At 47.4% G+C, this 18550-nt stretch overlaps 1 protein-coding gene across 2 annotated transcripts; it reads right to left on the bottom strand.

The window, feature by feature from the left end:
* Positions 1–2230: 2230 nt before the first annotated feature.
* On the bottom strand, positions 2231–6680 carry LOC109737575 (mitochondrial import inner membrane translocase subunit PAM16 like 2). Of its 2 annotated transcripts, XM_020296702.4 has the most exons (5): positions 6482–6645; positions 4894–5117; positions 3835–3922; positions 2703–2833; positions 2231–2619 (listed from the first exon to the last, which is right to left on the bottom strand). In XM_020296702.4, exons 3-5 carry the CDS (start codon positions 3890–3892, stop codon positions 2491–2493), a joined length of 318 nt encoding a protein of 105 aa, XP_020152291.1. In that variant the 5' UTR covers positions 3893–3922; positions 4894–5117; positions 6482–6645; the 3' UTR covers positions 2231–2490. The 2 variants fall into 2 exon arrangements, with proteins under 2 accessions (XP_020152291.1, XP_020152290.1); XM_020296701.4 differs by lacking the exon at positions 4894–5117 and having other exon boundaries at positions 6482–6680.
* Between the last annotated feature and the right edge of the window lie 11870 nt (positions 6681–18550).

Raw genomic sequence — 18550 nt, 5'->3', positions numbered from 1 at the left:
TGCTCAGCCCCTCTTATAGCGTTGCTAGTTGCAGGTGAAGATGAAGATTGCTCCATGTTGGATTATGTTTATGTTGGGATATCACAATATCTCTTATATTATTAATGCATCTATATATTTTGGTAAAGGGTGGAAGGCTCGGCCTTATGCCTGGTGTTTTTTTCCACTCTTGCCGCCCTAGTTACTGATATACCGGTGTTATGTTCCCGGATTTTGCGTTCCTTACACGGTTGGGTGATTTATGGGACCCCCTTGACAGTTCGCCTTGAATAAAACTCTTCCAGCAAGGCCCAACCTTGGTTTTACCATTTGTCCAGCCTATTTATTTTCCCTAGGGAGTCGCTCTCTCGAGGGTCATCTTATTCTAACCCCCCCCCCCCGGGCCAGTGCTTCTCTAAGTGTTGGTTCGAACCGAGCAGCCTGCGGGGCCACCTCGGGGAAACTCGAGGTTTGGTTTTACTCGTAGCTTGACTTATCCGGTGTTGCCCTGAGAACGAGATATGTGCAGCTCCTATCGGGATGTCGGCGCATCGGGCGGCTTTGCTGGTTTTGTTTTACCATTGTCGAAATGTCTTGTAACCGGGATTCCGAGACTGATCGGGTCTTTCCGGGAGAAGGAATATCCTTCGTTGACCGTGAGAGCTTATCATGGGCTAAGTTGGGACACCCCTGCAGGGTATAAACTTTCGAGAGCCGTGCCCGCGGTTATGTGGCAGATGGGAATTTGTTAATATCCGGTTGTAGAGAACTTGACACTTGACCTTAATTAAAATACATCAACCGCATGTGTAGCCGTGAGGGTCTCTTCTCGGCGGAGTCCGGGAAGTGAACACGGTTTATGGGTTATGTTTGACGTAAGTAGGAGTTCAGGATCACTTCTTGATCATTGCTAGTTGACGACCGTTCCTTTGCTTCTCTTCTCGCTCTCATTTGCGTAAGTTAGCCACCATACTTGCTTAGTCGCTGCTGCAACCTCACCACTTTACCCCTTCCTTTCCCATTAAGCTTTGCTAGTCTTGATACCCATGGTAATGGGATTGCTGAGTCCTCGTGGCTCACAGATTACTACACCACCAGTTGCAGGTACAGATTTTGCGATGTTCATGACGCGAGAGCGATGTTTACTTGTTTGGAGTTCCTTTTCTGCTTCTTCTTCGATCAGGGGATAGGTTCCAGGTCGGCAGCCTGGGCTAGCAGGGTGGATGTCGTTTGAGTTTCTGTTTATGTTTCATCCGTAGTCGGATGTTGTTCTTATGTATTGATGTGTTGATGTATTCTTGCGGCATTGGTATGCCTTGTATGTATCCCCAAATATTATGTAATGTTGATGTAATGATATCCACCTTGCAAAAGCGTTTCAATATGCGGTTCTATCCTTGGTGGGGCCTTCGAGTCTCTTTAGGATAGTATCGCATATTGGGCGTGACAGCTGGCGTGCACGAAAGCGGTTCGGTCAGTGCATCATGGCGGCACGCATCAACGGATGCAGGCTCGGTCGGCGCATCATCGCATGCAGGCATGTTTGTTGGGTGCATGCATAGCAGGCTTCTGTCGTGGCGGCGCGCGCAGGCGTTTAATGCAAGGGACAGCCCAACGGTTGAACAACTACACCCCCAACGCGGCCCCACTCGTCAGAGTTAACGGTCAAAGCACTAACCCGACAGCGACGTCCGTTGTGACCTCTTCTGAGGGTTTCGGGCAAAGGAGTGGGAAAAACTAAGCAAAAGTTAAGAGCGTAGGGATGGATGAGTGGAGCTAAGAAACCAGGGGCACCGATGTAAAAATCCCTAGAAAATATGTCATGCCCATTCAAAGCATCCACCGTCCATTTGCTCATCGCTAGGATTGCTCACCTCAACTCTTATTAGTACAGATCTACACGAGCTCAAGCTGCTCAACACGTTTAAAAATCCAGGCCATTGGCACGTCAAAATTTTGGATCAGCGAGAGACAGTGCCTGCTGACTGGTTTGCTGTTGTGCAGAATTCTGAAGCTGATTGGCCAAAATATGTGTACAATATGCTTTGTTCGGCAGCCTAACCGAAGGCCGAACACCAGACCATCGGCACAGCAGACAACACATATTGCAGTTTTCAAAACGAATTTGCATTCCAGGCCCCTGACGGAAAAATATCCCAACGATGAGAAGAAATGGTTCCATTTTCACATGAATGAAGATGTCACTGAATGGACCAATAGTGCAAGAGCACGGCTGCTACGGCTCATGGAATAATCAAACGAAAACAACAAAATTTCATACTGAATGCCATACGAGAATTCAGTGATGGCTTACAATTAGTTCTCTAAAGAGCTCACCGTCGCTGCGCTCAATTTTTATTGATGATACAACAGCAGCAACCATTGTTGGTATGTACATTCTCAAAAGGGAGGAAAGAATATACTCCCTCTGTATCAAAATATAAGACGTTTTTTTGATACAAAGGGAGTATAGTAACAGTATCTAGGCAGTGGATTCTAAAGATGCGAATTTCAGGTCGGAGTTCCATCTTGCTTGTTCTTTTGGTACACGTTTTCTAGGCACTCCTTGGCCCGGTGAACCTTGGATTGGAGGTAAAAGCTCCCAGATGTTGCATTTCTCTCGAATAGCTTGTCATACCGCTGCATTCAACATGGTTGATAAGGGGTTGTAGTCAGCACTGCACATGCGAATAGCGAGGAGCCAAGTGAAGATAAGAGAAGACCTGTGCAATCTCTTCCCATGTCGACTGCTCAGTCACACCCAATATCTGCCTCGCTTCTTGCTCGGTCATTGTCTTGCTGGCCCTACGGATATTGTTGACTGCTTCATGGGCCACACCAGTTTTATTTGCATCTAGCAGAATAATGGAGCAATCTATGTAAGGAGGTGCATATGTATAATAAATTTCCTAACCCTTTACAGATAAATAGTCGGAGAGCAGAGTTTGGCAGGTAATGACCATCTTGTACAGACTCATTATAGCAGGATATATATTATGTTCAAAAGACAGAGGCTCAAAGCACCTATCTGTACTGTCTTTTATTGTGAAATATCAATACTGTTATTATGACACACTGATAAACACATGATATCTTAGGTATAATTTTTGACTCTAAACGAATCTTAGGTCTGTTTTGAGTAAATACTGAGCAGACTTATAATCGTATCTTTTGTAAATCAGAGGTTTGGTGTATTGCATGTGAACACTAGGCAATAAAAAGCTATCAAGATAATCCCGTTCTTTTTGGTAAAACAAAGAATATACTTTTCGTTGCCAAATTCATGTACACCATGAGTTCGATAGCATAACAAGCCTACTATTTTAATTTATATGCAGTCTGCCGATAACCTAAGTTCAATATAAGCCCTGAATTTTTAAACTTGTTTTTGTAAGGCTAAACTTCTCGTTCTCTAAGCTAGAACCCCACATATACAAATATCTTGTAGTGGTAATCCACCAAAAGCTGCATCCCCAATGCAATCATCTATAAACGAACAGAAGTAGTAATACTACGTCAAAAGGATGAAAAGCTAGGATAAGCTATAACACACCAAAAGATGCAACCCAAATGCCAACAGTTCTATCTTACTTCAGAAATGCTAAAACAAGATAACTGAAACTAATAAGATTGTTACGACAAATATTTTATTTTATGAACCTGACAAGTTACAAGCATAACACAAAACTGCCATCTCATTTCACTCGTTTTCAGCAAAGTTATTCCAAATTAGTGACCACTGACTACAAAACTCAGCAGTTTTCCATCAAGCTCCCATCCTTTTATGTCCAGGACAAGGAGGTCAAGACATCTGTAGGTGTGGGTTAGAACAAAGATCATAAGGAAGGAACTTACTTTCAAGTGCTTTTCGGTATGCCTGAAGCATAGCTCTTCCTATAATCCCAGAGCCCATGACAATAAGGTTTGCAATTAGCTTCCCGGCCTGAAATTACAAGAAGAAACTACATGTAAATGAGTGTCTCATGCATTTGGACAATATGCCTGAATGTCAGATCATAGAGATCCAGAATCTACCCAACAATAAATCAACAATATGCCCCTGGTGAAATTAAGTTTCGGTGAATATGATACTGCACTATAGGCCCAAAATTCAATCAGATAAACAAGCGCAGAAACTGAGGTGTAACTATGTCAGCAGCACACACTTGCTAATTAATTCGAAGTTGTTTCAATTGCCGAATCAAAGAAACAAGAATACATCTGCCGTGCCAACCTTTTCGGAGCAATTATGCATGATCTATAGTGAGTTCATACAAATGAGTACTATACTATTAACACGAGTTAAAAGGACCATCACATTCGCTCTAAGATGCCATAAATTATCCCATCAGTCGGAGTAAAATGAGAAAGATCTGCACTGCTTAATTATTTCGGTGCATCCAGATTATAACTGTGTTCAGGGGTATAGTGGCTCAGTCATCTCTTATTGGTTTTAATTTCAGAAATAATATTCGTGAAAAAACTGATACACAGTACTCTTCGTTGGTGAAAAGTACAGGCAACCTTGTTATTACTATGATACGAAAAATCTACACTCTGAATAAAAAGCAAGCACTCCTTACAAGTTACAACAGTAGAGAATATAAGAGTAAGATATGCTGGTTGGTCACATAGATTCAGGGGACTACGGTGCAACCATGCAAGTATGGCACAAATTAAGAACAATAGGAACCAATAGACTGAACTCAATGCTAACATAATCAAATATTGGAAGATGAAGTAGTGTTAAGAGGGGTTCAAGCTGTCGTCAACGTTGAAAAGTCGTGGATCTGGTGTGATGTGGCAAGATAATGTATTTCTGAGAAATTGTTGACCTCGACACATTTGAACCATTAGCAAAATCAAAATGTGTGGTGAGAAAGAAGATATGTTGGCAGTTGCTTTGCAGCCTACCAGGATGCGAGTGATGGCATCATCATAACCAGTGGCGGAGCTTCAGGCTGAATGTTGGGCGGGCCAGGATAAGAAATTATGCACATCACTTGTTTTCCTGGCCCAGTTTCTCTATTATACTTCGGCTGTGCTGGGCGGGCCAAGGCCCAATTTGGCCCCAACATAGCTCCGTCCCTGATCATAACATCATTGGGTAGACTCTCCAAGGAACTGTACAACGATAACTGGGAAACCAGCTCGGACAAGCATGCCAACATCATGAAAATAGATGAGAATAAAGTTCTAATCAATGTTCAGGAGATCGGTAACTGGTACCATATCGGTCGGGTCCCGAGTAGGGATAAATATGCGAATTGCCGATAAATCAGTTAATCAGATATTCGGTGACCCACCGAGTAGCGATTAACTGACCTAGATGCCGATTAACTGGCTGATATTCGGAACAATACTAATCATAGAAGGAAAATAAAACGGCAGTTTCTCATAATAGTTGCTTGGATTCAAAATGAGAATTTTATAATACCAAATCCTTAGAAGATTGGAACTCTTAATATGTTCCTAGATATTATGGCACATATATATTCTCAAAACATGTGCCTACACACATTTGCGGTTTACATCCAAAGTATCCTGTTTTGTCTGTGCCTACTAGCATACCAAATTTGTTAAGAGACTAGTTGGCCAGTGTTCATCCAAAATTTAAGGCACAAATCCATGTGGGAGTGTGTGCCTTATTGTGGGCAATTTGGGATTGTGTAATGATTTGTGTCTTTAACAGATCAAAACTACCAAAATATTTGCAGATTATTTTCCGAGCTACAGGATAAATCCATCATATGTGGTGCTCTCTCCAACATGCAGAGAATCAGGCGCCTATGGCCTTTGGTTGCAAATGTTGAGAGATATTAGCATGGGATACATTCAACTGGTTTGGATTGAGGTCTAGTAATAGGTTATGCGTAGAGTGATGTAATCTCGTTATTGACCGGCTGTGTTTGGGCCTTGCTATATCTCCTTGTACAACTTTGGATGTCCGATACATTGTTTCACTAGAGATGGCTGTGTGCATCGTATGATGCAAAGGCCAGGGGTTTATCCTCCTTTTTTGGAAGAAAAAAATTCAAGGCATCCAATGAGATTGGTTATTGCCCTCCTTGATGCCCAGATCGAAGGATTAGTTCATAAGTATTGTACACCACAAAGGGTGGGTGTATGGGATATGTTGCCCCATGTAAAATCTGTCCCCGTCCATGGTAATGTAAAACGGAGGTCATCCGTGGTTGTAAAGATAGATCCCGTGAGACTGCATACTACTTACTCCCTGAAATCCCTATCCAGCAATCCATTTCTCATGTGAATTCAGTGGTTCCAGCGTCCTCGGCGTCACATAAACAGACCCACCAATCCTACAAGACATACCCACTAACAATCTCCCCTTCCTGAGTCCTGGATACCTCGGCCCCAATTGGCGCCAACAAACTATCTATCGATCTTAATTACCAGCAACGACAAGGCGAACTCAGGTAGGTGCACAGCGTGGACAGAGAAAGAATCGGTCGGGGGAGGGGGAAGGGAAGGGGCGCTTTACCATGGCTGGTCGTTCGCAGTAGATGCGATTGATCCGAGGAAGGAGGCCGCCGCGGAGGAGATTCGCAGCTGCGGGAGGGAGGAAGGAGAAAGGATTTTTCTTTTCCTCGGCTTATCACCAATTCGCGTCTGGATCGGTTGGCGCTGAGCCGACGATTCGTATCGGTAGGAGGAATGAAAGCTCCGGAAGATGCGAGGCATCCGCGGAAGAGCACAGTTTCTTTTTCTGCACGTATTTTTTTAGATTTTGGGGGGTATTTTTTTTCAGGGCAAAAATGATTTTTTTCCTTGAGTCGTGCTTCCACGTGAAGCACAAATTGTGCTTAAAAAAACACCCATATATTAATTAATTGACACAAATGTTCGTACAATCATTCGTTACAGCTCTTGCCACGCAGGGCGAAACACTATTAATAAGAATACCATCAGATCTGTTTATAGAACTAAATTTTGCAATCTCCTGCGCCATCATATTCGTCTTTCTGTTAATCTTGGTGATTTTTAAAGTACTCATCACCTTGGAGACACTCAACGCTTCCTTCTTCAAATCAACAAGGTTTGACCTGTCCAGATTATCATTTGCAAAAACCAAGGCCATAAAAGAGCAGTCAGTTTCTAAAATAATGGGTTTGTGAAGAGTGATGCCAATTAAAGACCTGAGATGGCTGCTCGAAGTTCCGCTTCCTCAGCACTAAGACAAGTATCAATATAATCCCAAGAAGAAATAAGAACTTCTCCATAATGATTTCTAACAACCACCCCAACGCTCGCAGCTCCACAAAACTTGCATCAACATTAATCTTGAGGAATTCCGGAGTGGGAGGCAGCCATGGAACACAAATCCTCTCCACATTACTAATGGGTTGTAAACCATCAATCACACCCTTACCTTTGTTACTTACCTCTACCTTTGTTTTTGCATGACAAGATGAGAATGATGCCCAATAATTTTGAATAAAACTCACTAAGGCAGAGATAGATTCCTATCCTTTACCAAAAATCAAGTCATTTCTCAAATGCCAAGCTCTCCAGAACATGAAAATTGTTTGCTTACACATAGGCGAAACTTAACTGATCCATTAAAATAAGTAACCAGTCCGGCCCCGAACAGTTTAAAATATCTTCATCCGGCAAGTTCCACACCTCCCTCAAACCCATACGGAATGCACATACCTTGAGACAGCATACCAAAGCATGAAAAACACATTCATCTTCAACACCACAGATTTAGCATGTACCTAGGGTAGCTTGATGGTGTTTTACTCTGTTAACTTGCACGAATAGGCTATTAGATGCAGCCCTCCAAGCAAAGATTCTAATCTTCTGAGGTACGTTAGCCTTCCAAATAATATTCCAGAGCCTCCTTTCCCCATTAACGGATACACTGGAGTTCCCCAGTGCCATGTCCGAGTCCTTAATATTCAGGGCCAACCTATACGCACTCTTCACTGAAAACAACCCATTTTTTTATGGTGCCAGGCGATGAAGCCACCCTCGTTCAAATTCAGAATACGTAACTTTAAAATTTCCTCCGCATCATGAGGGTAAAACAGATGCCTGATTAAATTCTCATCCCATCTCCTTGAGCCACTCATGAATAAATCAGCAACCCATTTGACCCTCGTTCTGGTCCTCTTAGCAGAAATTTTTAGGCCAGAATTCCTCGGAAGCCAATTATCCCTCCAAATATTTATACTAGCACCATCGACGACTCTCCAGATGATACCCCTTTTCAACAACTCGAGTCCATGCATAATACCTTGCCACGTAAGCGAAGTCGCTTGAGGAAAGACAGTATCAATAAGATGCCCATGAGGATAATATTTAGCTTTCATCACCTTTGCACACAAAGAGTCCGGAAAAACAATAAACGCCAAGCTTGTTTGGCCAAAAGTGCTTGATTGAAAAGCCCGAGGTCCCGAAATCCCATACCCCCTTCACCTTTTGACTTCGTCAATTTTTCCCAAGCCAACCAATGAGTTCTTCTATTCTCCTCATCACCCCACCAAAAATTCCTTATAATTTGAGACAGTTCATCACAAAGAGACATAGGGAATTTAAAAATACTCACGGCATAGACCATAATGGCCTGAATAACAGACTTAATCTGGATTTCCTTCGCCCCGCTAGAAGCATATTTTTCGATCCAGTCTGAACCCCTCTTAAGAGCTTTATCTTTTGTATATTGAAATTTGCCGTCCTTCATACGACCTTTTGGAACTGGGAGGCCAAGGTATTTATCCTCAAACCCATCATACGTGATTTTAAGGATAACCAGAAGAGACACCTGGATCTCAATAGGACACTTTTTGCCAAATAAAATGGGACACTTGTCTGGACTTAATAATTGGCCTGTACCTTCCTCATAAGCCGTCAAAATATCTTTAATAGCCAAAGCTTGCTCTAGAGAACCCTTAAAAAATAGGAGATTATCATCGGCAAATAATAAATGAGATATACCTGGAGCATGTCTGTTTAGTCGGAAATCTTGGATAGTCCCTCTTGTTGATGCATCATTGAGTAATAGCGAGGGCCTCAGCTACAAAGAGGAATAAGTACGGCGATAATGGATCCCCTTGCCTCAGACCACGTGAAGGATGAAAAGACTCTAACAACTGGCCATTTCAACGAGTGCATACATTCAAAGGCGATAAGAGCATTATCTAAAATTAATCTTTCAGGTATAAAAGCGCTTTGAGTAGGGGAGATCATACCATCCAGCAGAGGTCTTAGCCTATTGACAAGGCACTTTGAGATAATTTTGTATATAACATTGCAAAGGCTAATAGGTCAAAAATCCTTCATCGACTGGGGATTCTTAATTTTAGGAATAAGAACAGTAGTTGTATCATTTATTCCCTCTGGCATACATCCAGAAATAAAGAATTGCTGGACAGCCCGAACAATATCCATCTTAAGTAAACCCCAATTTCTTTGAAAAAACCGGCTGGAAACCCATCTGGTCCCGGGGCCTTCAACGGCCCAATTTGAAAAAGAGCATCACTAATTTCTTGTTCAGAGAAAGGTTTGCAGAGATCTTTATTCATATTCTCATTCACCACCGGTTTCACAAGCGACATAATACGAGACGGATTGACCATAGAGTCACAGGAATAAAGATCCTTAAAAAAAGAATTTGTGATACCTTTAATTTCCTCCAAATCCTTTGAGAGAGACCCATCACTTCTTCTGATAGCAGAAATATTGTTCTTCTTAGCTCTGCATGTGGCCTTTCTGTGAAAAAAAAACTAGTGTTTCTATCCCCCCATTTCATTTTGTCCAGACAAGATCTCTGCTTCCACATGATTTCTTCCTTAATCAGGAGCTCATCCATCTCTGCGAGGATTTTCTTCCTCTCCACACTTGCTTTAAGATCATTTCTTTTGAATAACACATTTAATCTTTGTGACGCCCGGATAATTAAGCTACAGTGAACCTCTGCTAATGATGCCCCGTCATCTCGGTTACTGTTGATAATCTCGCGTTGATTCGAAATCGATTCAAATTTAAATTCAAAATCAAGTCAAACGATAAAGCTTTTCAAATATTAAAACTAAATTGTTCGGGTTGTGCCAAATAATGCATAGGTAATTATGGCAGAGAAACCACATTTTTATAAAATGTCTCAATACTCTAAAATGAGTAAAACTGTAGCAAAAACAATTATTTAAATGCTTTTAAAATAATAAACAATTACAAACTATTATATTTAGGTGCCAAGTTAATTATGGCAGTGGTATAATTACTATTACTAATTTAGGAGCTAACTATAGGTTTTACAAAACTAAAACAATTTGAAAGATGAAATAAACAGAAAAGGAATTAAAGATAAAAGAAAAACAAAAAAATCAAAAGGATAAACCCCCACCCCCTGGCCCAACTGGACCAGCCGACCCAGCAAGCCACAATGGCCGGCCCAATTGGTCCAACCGGCCACCCCCTCTTACCTTATCCACCCATCTGGTGAAACCCTAACCCCCCACCGATCCCCACTCGCCCCCACTCCCCCACGATCCCCTTCTCCTTCCCCATCGATCTGGATCGGGATCGGCCCGATCCCGTTGCCCCCGACGCCCTGCGCCGCCCGTCGCCGTCCACCGCCACCTGGAGCTCCGCGAGCCCCACCGGAGCCGCCCCGTCGCCCCCTTGCCGTTACCATCGCCTGGAGGACCACCTCGCCGGCCTGCTTCCTCCTCCCCGCCGGCCTGCCTCCACTACATACGCGTCGACCCCGACGACCTCCTCGCCCCCCCGCTGCCCCGTCCCTACAGATCCCGGTGAGGCCACGGCCTCCACCCTTCTTCCCCTGTCCCCGCGCCGTCCGCGCCTCCCTCGGTGCGCCACCGCGCGCACGCGCCCGCGTGCCGGAGCTCACGCTCTGGGCAGCACGCGTTCACCTCACGCCCGCTCCGGCGCCGCCAGGTGCTCCTCCCGTCCCGTCCACTCCGGCCACTAGCGGTTGGCCTCGCCGCGGCCGCGGCCCCCCTCTCTGGCCGTCGCTCGGGTCCGTTCTGCCCGGCCACTGCGCCCCCGTCCACGGCACGCACGGCCAAGCATCCCCCCCCCCCCCCGCTGCTCCCGGCGCTCGCGCCCATCGGGCACCCACGGCCTCGTCCACCTCACGCACCCCACTGGCCGCTCGTCGGCTCCCTGAACCGTCGCCCCTTTTCCATCCCGCGGCGGTCCTGCTGCTGTGCCGCATCGTCGCGCAGCCCCGGCCTCCTACGCTGCTGCTGCCGCTCGTCGCGGTGGCCGCCGGCGCCCATCGCCGTTTCCCCCCTGTCGACCTGGGCGGGTGCCCAGCGCCGCTCCCGTCGCCCGTAACCCGTCGCCCGCGCCCTGTATGGCCTCTGGGCCAATGACAAACGGGGCCCACGCCCTGAGAATGAAAATAAAAAAGATATAAAAAATGTATTAATTAATTAATTAACTAAATTAAATAACTTAATTAATTGAGTTTAATTAACCTAATCAATTAACTAAACTAATTAAACCTGCTTAGTTAGTCTTAGACAATGACCGTGGGACCCACATGTCAGTTTGACTAGGTCAACTGACTAGTTGACTGCTGACATCACCCTGACATCATGCTGACGTCATAATTGCATTTTCTAATTAAATTAATTCTGTTAATTCTAAAAATGAATTAAATATTTAAAAATTAATATAAAATAATCCGTAGCTCGGATGAAAATACTTTGTACATGAAAGTTGCTCAGAACGACGAGACGAATTCGAATACGTAGTCCGTTTGTCAGCCCCACGTCCCTAGCATAGCGAACATGGAACTTTTCCCCTCCAAAAACGTCAAACACCGGGAATACTTTCCCGGATGTTTCCCCCCTTCGCCGGTATCACCTAGTACCGCGTTTGGGCACACCTAGCATCACACTTTGTCATGTCATGCATCGTTATGCATCTGTTTTTATTGTATTCATTGTTTTTTTCCCCTCTTCTCTCCGGTAGACTACGAGACCGACGCCGCCGCTGGTGCCCCGACCGGCTACGGTGTTGACGACCCCTCCTTGTCTAAGCAACCAGGCAAGCCCCCCCTTAATCACCAGATATCGCCTATTCTTCTCTATACTGCTTGCATTAGAGTAGTGTAGCATGTTACTGCTTTCCGTTAATCCTATCCTGATGCATAGCCTGTCATTGTTGCTACAGTTGCTACCCTTACCTGCTATCCTACTACTTAGTATAGGATGCTAGTGTTCCATCAGTGGCCCTACACTCTTGTCCGTCTGCCATGCTATACTACTGGGCCGTGATCACTTCGGGAGGTGATCACGGGTATGTACTATATACTTTATATACATGACACATGTGGTGACTAAAGTCGGGCCGGCTCATTGAGTACCCGCAAGTGATTTTGATGAGGGGGCTGAAAGGACAGGTGGCTCCATCCCGGTAGAGGTGGGCCTGGGTTCCTGACGGCCCCCGACTGTTACTTTGTGGCGGAGCGACAGGGCAGGTTGAGACCACCTAGGAGAGAGGTGGGCCTGGCCCTGGTCGGCGTTCGCGGATACTTAACACGCTTAACGAGATCTTGGTATTTGATCTGAGTCTGGCCATTTGGTCTATACGCACTAACCAACTACGCGGGAACAGTTATGGGCACTCGACGTCGTGGTATCAGCCGAAGCTCTTCTTGACGTCAGCGACGGAGCGGCGCGCGCCGGATTGGACTGGAATGCCTGCTAGGCTAGGTCTGCTTCCGGCCGCATATGCAACGTGCAGGTGTGCAATGGGCGATGGGCCCAGACCCCTGTGCGCATAGGATTTAGACCGGCGTGTTGACCTCTCTGTTGAGCCTAGGTGGGGCTGCGACGTGTTGATCTTCCACGGCCGGGCATGACCCAGAAAAGTGTGTCCGGCCAAATGGGATCGAGCGTGTTGGGTTATGTGGTGCACCCCTGCAGGGAAGTTTATCTATTCGAATAGCCGTGTCCCTCGGTAAAAGGACGACCCGGAGTTGTACCTTGACCTTATGACAACTAGAACTGGATACTTAATAAAACACACCCTTCCAAGTGCCAGATATAACCCGGTGATCGCTCTCTAACAGGGCAACGAGGAGGGGATCGCCGGGTAGGATTATGCTATACGATGCTACTTGGAGGACTTCAATCTACTCTCTTCTACATGCTGCAAGATGGAGGCTGCCAGAAGCGTAGTCTTCGACAGGATTAGCTATCCCCCTCTTATTCTGGCATTCTGCAGTTCAGTCCACCGATATGACCCTTTACACATATACCCATGCATATGTAGTGTAGCTCCTTGCTTGCGAGTACTTTGGATGAGTACTCACGGTTGCTTTTCTCCCTCTTTTCCCCTTTCTATACCTGATTGTCGCAACCAGATGCTGGAGTCCAGGATGATTGTACGTGGAGTTCGGCTTCGAGGAGTAGTTAGGAGGTCCTAGGCAGGAGGCCTTGCCTTTTCGGTCGTTGCTACTTTTGTGCTAGCCTTCTTAAGGCAAACTTGTTTAACTTATGTCTGTACTCAGATATTGTTGCTTCCGCTGACTCGTCTATGATCAAGCACTTGTATTCGAGCCCTCGAGGCCCCTGGCTTGTATTATGATGCTTGTATGACTTATTTATGTTGTAGAGTTGTGTTGTGATATCTTCCCGTGAGTCCCTGATCTTGATCGTACACATTTGCGTGCATGATTAGTGTACGGTCAAATCGGGGACGTCACAAGTTGGTATCAGAGCCGACTGCCTGTAGGAATCCCCCTTTCCAACTCCTTGGCCGAAGTTGAGTTTAGTCATTGCTAAACTTTTACTGACATGGCTGTGTGGCTTACGGGCCCACGTCGCCATTGGGTGGTATTAGGATCTTTTACTCCTTGTCTATACTATGGGACTCTGATCTCTCTTCTATTCGGGTTAAGTGAGTTTTGCTAAATCTAACATTAGTATCTCGTTATCACTTTCACCCGGAGAGCCCCTTATTACTGATGATCGTCTGCTGCACGTGAAGACCTTGAAGATACTCTCCGCTGATAACCCGAGAACTTGTGTTCATCGCTTTTGCAATTCCCTTTCATCGATAAACTCCTATGGATAACCACGTATACTCGCCATTCATACAATGTTTTCCAGTTGATCTTGTTATTACAAGATACCCCGAAATTATCTCTGTTGTTATTATAAATCCAAGGAACTCCATGAAAGCCCAAATCAAATAAATTGCACTCAGACAAAATTTCACGAAAATTAGCCAACAGTTTGGGAGACTGCTTTACCCGAGAAAAGTGCTCATTCTGCCACATAGCCTCATTAAAATGTCCAGCCATAAACCATGGTCCAGCCCCAAGTGGTTTAATTCACCTTAGTAGCTCCTACATAACATACCTTTGATTCGCCTTTGGTTCCCCATACACAAAAGTGCTTCTCCATTTAGTTCCAGCACCATTGCTGATGTACATGTACATGTCAATAAACTGATCTCCATATTTGTTCAACTCCAAGGTATAAAGGTCATCCCAAAAAACCGCTAAGCCACCTCCTTTTCCTGGAACAGAAACAGTAAATACATTTTTCATACCAAGGCGATAACACAAACTCTCAACATACTCTTTATTTTGCCTTGTTTCAGAAAGAAAGATAACATTGGGTCGATGTGTCTTTGTGAGGCACACCAGCTCTTGGACTGTCCGAGGTTGACCCAAACCTTGACAGTTCCAGCAAATCATTTTCATGGCTCCTGACGGGCGACATTCATTGCGCCCGTCAGTTGACCGGCAACCCCAGGGCCGGCAGCTTCCTTGGTATTATCTCCTGCATCTTTCCCATCCCCTATAGATTCTCTCCTCCTTTTTTAGAAAAGGAGGACGACCCCCGGCCTCTGCATCTGGACGATGCATACGGCCATTTTATTAATTATTGACACAAGACCTTACAAAGTCATACAACAATAAGCCTAAAGCCACCAAACTAAGCAACATCTGTCGCTATCCCTATCCAGTTGATGTAGGGGCGCTGAAAGTATTGGCCTAATACGAAACAGACCTCGCAGCCAAACCTAACATGTAAGACTTGAGGTCCCAACCAGGACGCCTGCCGGGTATGGGCACCCATCAGTCTGGCGTGCTTCTCAACCAGGACGCCTGCCGGGTATGAGGCCGCCGCAGCCACCTGCCACCAATCCATCTTCAGAGCTGTACTGCTGCATCAACCTTGCCCGGTCTAACTGCCGCCGACGCCAGGCAGCGTCACCTCCTGCGCGAGTCCTTCTCCGCTCATCAGGCGCCGAGTCTCCACTGCGCCACGCCGCCGAGATCCGCCGTCATAAATGGAGCAGAGGAAACACTGCTCCTCCTCTTGTCCCCTCCAACCAGCACTTGCTCCAAAACGATGCCCCCATGAGGGGAAACGATACCGAAGGCACCGTCATCGTCCGATCCGGTATACCCAGATCTAGGGTTTCCCCCGGAACTTCCCGATCAGGTTGATGTGACCTGCAACGACGATGCCTCCAGAAGGGAACGACGTCTGAGACGCCGCCATCGTCCGCCAAGACCGCAGTCAGGCGCGATTTTCACCGGAAGCCACGTCTTCCCGACCTTGTGGCTGGCTGGAACCGAGCGGAACCTCGCCACGAAGACGTATGTCGCCGTCGGTACTCCGGCGGAGATCCGGCATCTCCTCACCGGTCCCTCCACGCGCCGCCGGTCGGCGGAAGGCCTCCCCGCGACGGATCCAAACGGGGCGTTGGATCCGCAGTGACCGCCATCACCATCATGACCAGGACAGCCCACCCTGCCGGATGGGGCGCTACCACCGCCGCCGTCCATGCAGGGCCGCCGCTCCGCTGGCGATGGTGCTCCGGCCCCCGCCGCACAGCCCGGATTCGCCGTCCTCGCCGCCGCCGTTGGATCGCACGAGAGGAGCCGCCCCCGCCGCCTCAGATGGGATCCGCCGCATCCACCAGCCCAGAAACCTTCGGCACCGGGCCCGCCGCCACCGCGGCCCACGCCGGCGGCAGCGGCGGCAGGAAGGGGTGGCAAGAAGGTGCTGGCGGCGCTAGGGTTTCGGGGCCCCTGGCGCCGCCTGGGGGGAGGCGACGCGAGGGGGAGGGGGAGGTGGGGGCATAGGTCTCAGATTCTCTCCTCCTATCCTGGACCTCTTCCTCATCACCATCAACTTCCTCAGTTACATGTACAGTAGATCCATCTATGCCTACTACAGTTTCAACTCTCTCAACACACACTCTTTTACATGACACACTCATATCCATATCATCCCTAACCTCTAGACTTTTCGTACTCGTGTTGTTCATGTTGAGAATCAGATCTTGGTCATCAGCAGCGCGCCTCGTGCTGCCCGCCGTGCTTTCAAGCATGGCAGCAAAAGCCGCCTTGTGGCTGGAGAGCTCGCTTCCACTATTCGGCGGAGTGGGTACACCAAAAATTGCATGTTTGACACATGCAGATTGCACCATGTCTTTCTCGTCCTGCTCTTGACGATAAAGCCTCCTCCAACCCTGGACTCCCGCAATGCCGTGAGCATGCCGCTGTACACCAACAGCAGCAGCATCCACGCGAGCACCTTGAGTCGTAGACGCAGGAGCTGTAGGTCCATCCTCCAGCGGCTGCGCCTGGTCTCCTGTAGCCCCAGCGCACACCCCGGCAGGTTGGTGATGTGGCTGGAAAGGCAGCGCAGCATCCTCCGGCCCCTGGCTTTGCTGCTGCAAGGGCGTAGACGCATCAGCTCGCTCCTGGGCACCCAAGCTCAGCGCCTTCTGGAGGTAGGTAGCAACACCCGTGGCCTTCATGTGCCCCTCAGCAGCAGCATGTGAGGACTCAGGAGCACCCAGGTTGACGTTGAGGTGCATCCCAGATCCCATGTTCCTCATCTCATGCACATGGACGTCCATGAGGGAGGCCCCAAGCTTGACACTAGGGGTCCCAAGGCCTTCCACAGCAAGCAGAGCAGGGGCACCATTGTTGGTGTTGTTGGTGCCCCCACCCGGCAGAAGACGTTGCACCAGCACGGTGGCCGCACCGGCAGCATCCGGCGCTAACCCACCCACCGGCGCCGAGGCCGTTGTAGTCGTAGCCGCCGAAACGGAGAGTTTCTTGACCGCCGAAGCCACCTCCGTGATGACACCGTCCGACACCGGCATCTCTCCGAAGTCGATATGTCTCCGGAGAGATGACCAGTACGGTGGCGCCGTGATGTCGGTGGTGTAAGACGCCTTCCGCTGCTCCTTGGGTAAGCTACAGAGTTTCTCTGTCGTGTGCCCCACCAAGCCGCAGCAAAAACAAAAGTTTGGCAGCTTTTCATACTTGACATCAAAAAGAATCTCTTTGTTGCTACCTTTTATGGTTATGTCGACGTTCTTCCTCAAAGGCTTCTGCACATGATGCTCAACCCGGACCCTAAGATGCTCATCCATGATCTGGTGGTTGCGGTGCGACACGGCGAGGACGGTGTCGAGCTTCTTCCCAAGGTTCCATCCCATGTCTTCAGTTTTGAGGATGACGGGCAACCTGTGAATTTGCACCCAGATATTGAAGGAATCTAGGCGCACATCCACAGGATTACCCATGCCGTCGAAGTCCTTGGTGAGCACCGCGTCATTCCGGTAATGCCACGGCCCAGCATGGAGAACCCGCTGCCGGTCCCCCTCCTCGGAGAACGTGATGACGAACCGCCCGTCGTTGCTCATGACACGCTGCGGCACGGCATTGCCGCGGAGCCGCCACACACCACGCAAGCTGTTGACGACGGCGTTGTGGTCCACCGGGTACGCCGGCAGCACCCGTGCCACAATGAACTTCCCTTTCGCTGCCTGAGTGGCTGCCTCCATGTCGATGACGATAGGCACGTCCTCCTCGTCCGCCAGCACGGCCACCTTCTTGTCATGCCGGCGTAGGGACGAAGGAGATGCTGGAATCGCCGAGAAACCGATGGTGGCGCTGAGGGTAATGGACAACGCCAGTCCAGATGGACCCCCAACCACAGCGCCCCCTCCCTGAGCCAAGGGGGAGTACACGAACGACTCCGTCGCAGCGCGGCCCCCTGCCAAAATCTATTAACCGGTTTCTGAGAAGTGAAAAGCATAAATGTGTACCTCGAGGCTTCGGTTTCTTGGGTTTTATGATTTACCGGTTATGGTTTGTTTTCGTTTTTGCTTTTTCCGGATTTTTGAAAGAAAAAAGTCTAAATCTATTAACATGGTTCTAATTGCGAAAATCTCAACGCGAGAAACGCAACATTGAAAAAGGTTCATGATTTAAACGCATGGTTCAAGAGATAAAATATTTTAAAAAATGAGTCTACGGAAGAAAGTACAAAACTTGCTGGTTGTGACAAGTGATACACTGACACTAGTCACCACCAAAAAATGTGGGAGTGACCTTTGCAGAAAACTACCCCTTAACTAGTAATTTAAGATCACGGGACATATGTGGTAAGTAATTCAAACAATTCAAAAAATAAAACTTATGATTTAAGAAATCTGTGTAGCATATCTCACTTTTTACGAGTCATAGCCCCGCTACGTCTTTAGTGTTCCACTAAACACGCCGGCCCAACATCCTTGGAGCTATTCTGAA

Source organism: Aegilops tauschii, chromosome 1 (assembly GCF_002575655.3).
Source record: "Aegilops tauschii subsp. strangulata cultivar AL8/78 chromosome 1, Aet v6.0, whole genome shotgun sequence".
Taxonomy (NCBI): Eukaryota; Viridiplantae; Streptophyta; class Magnoliopsida; order Poales; family Poaceae; genus Aegilops; species Aegilops tauschii.
Note: the sequence above shows the minus strand (reverse complement) of the source record. Positions and strands in the feature narration are given on the sequence as shown.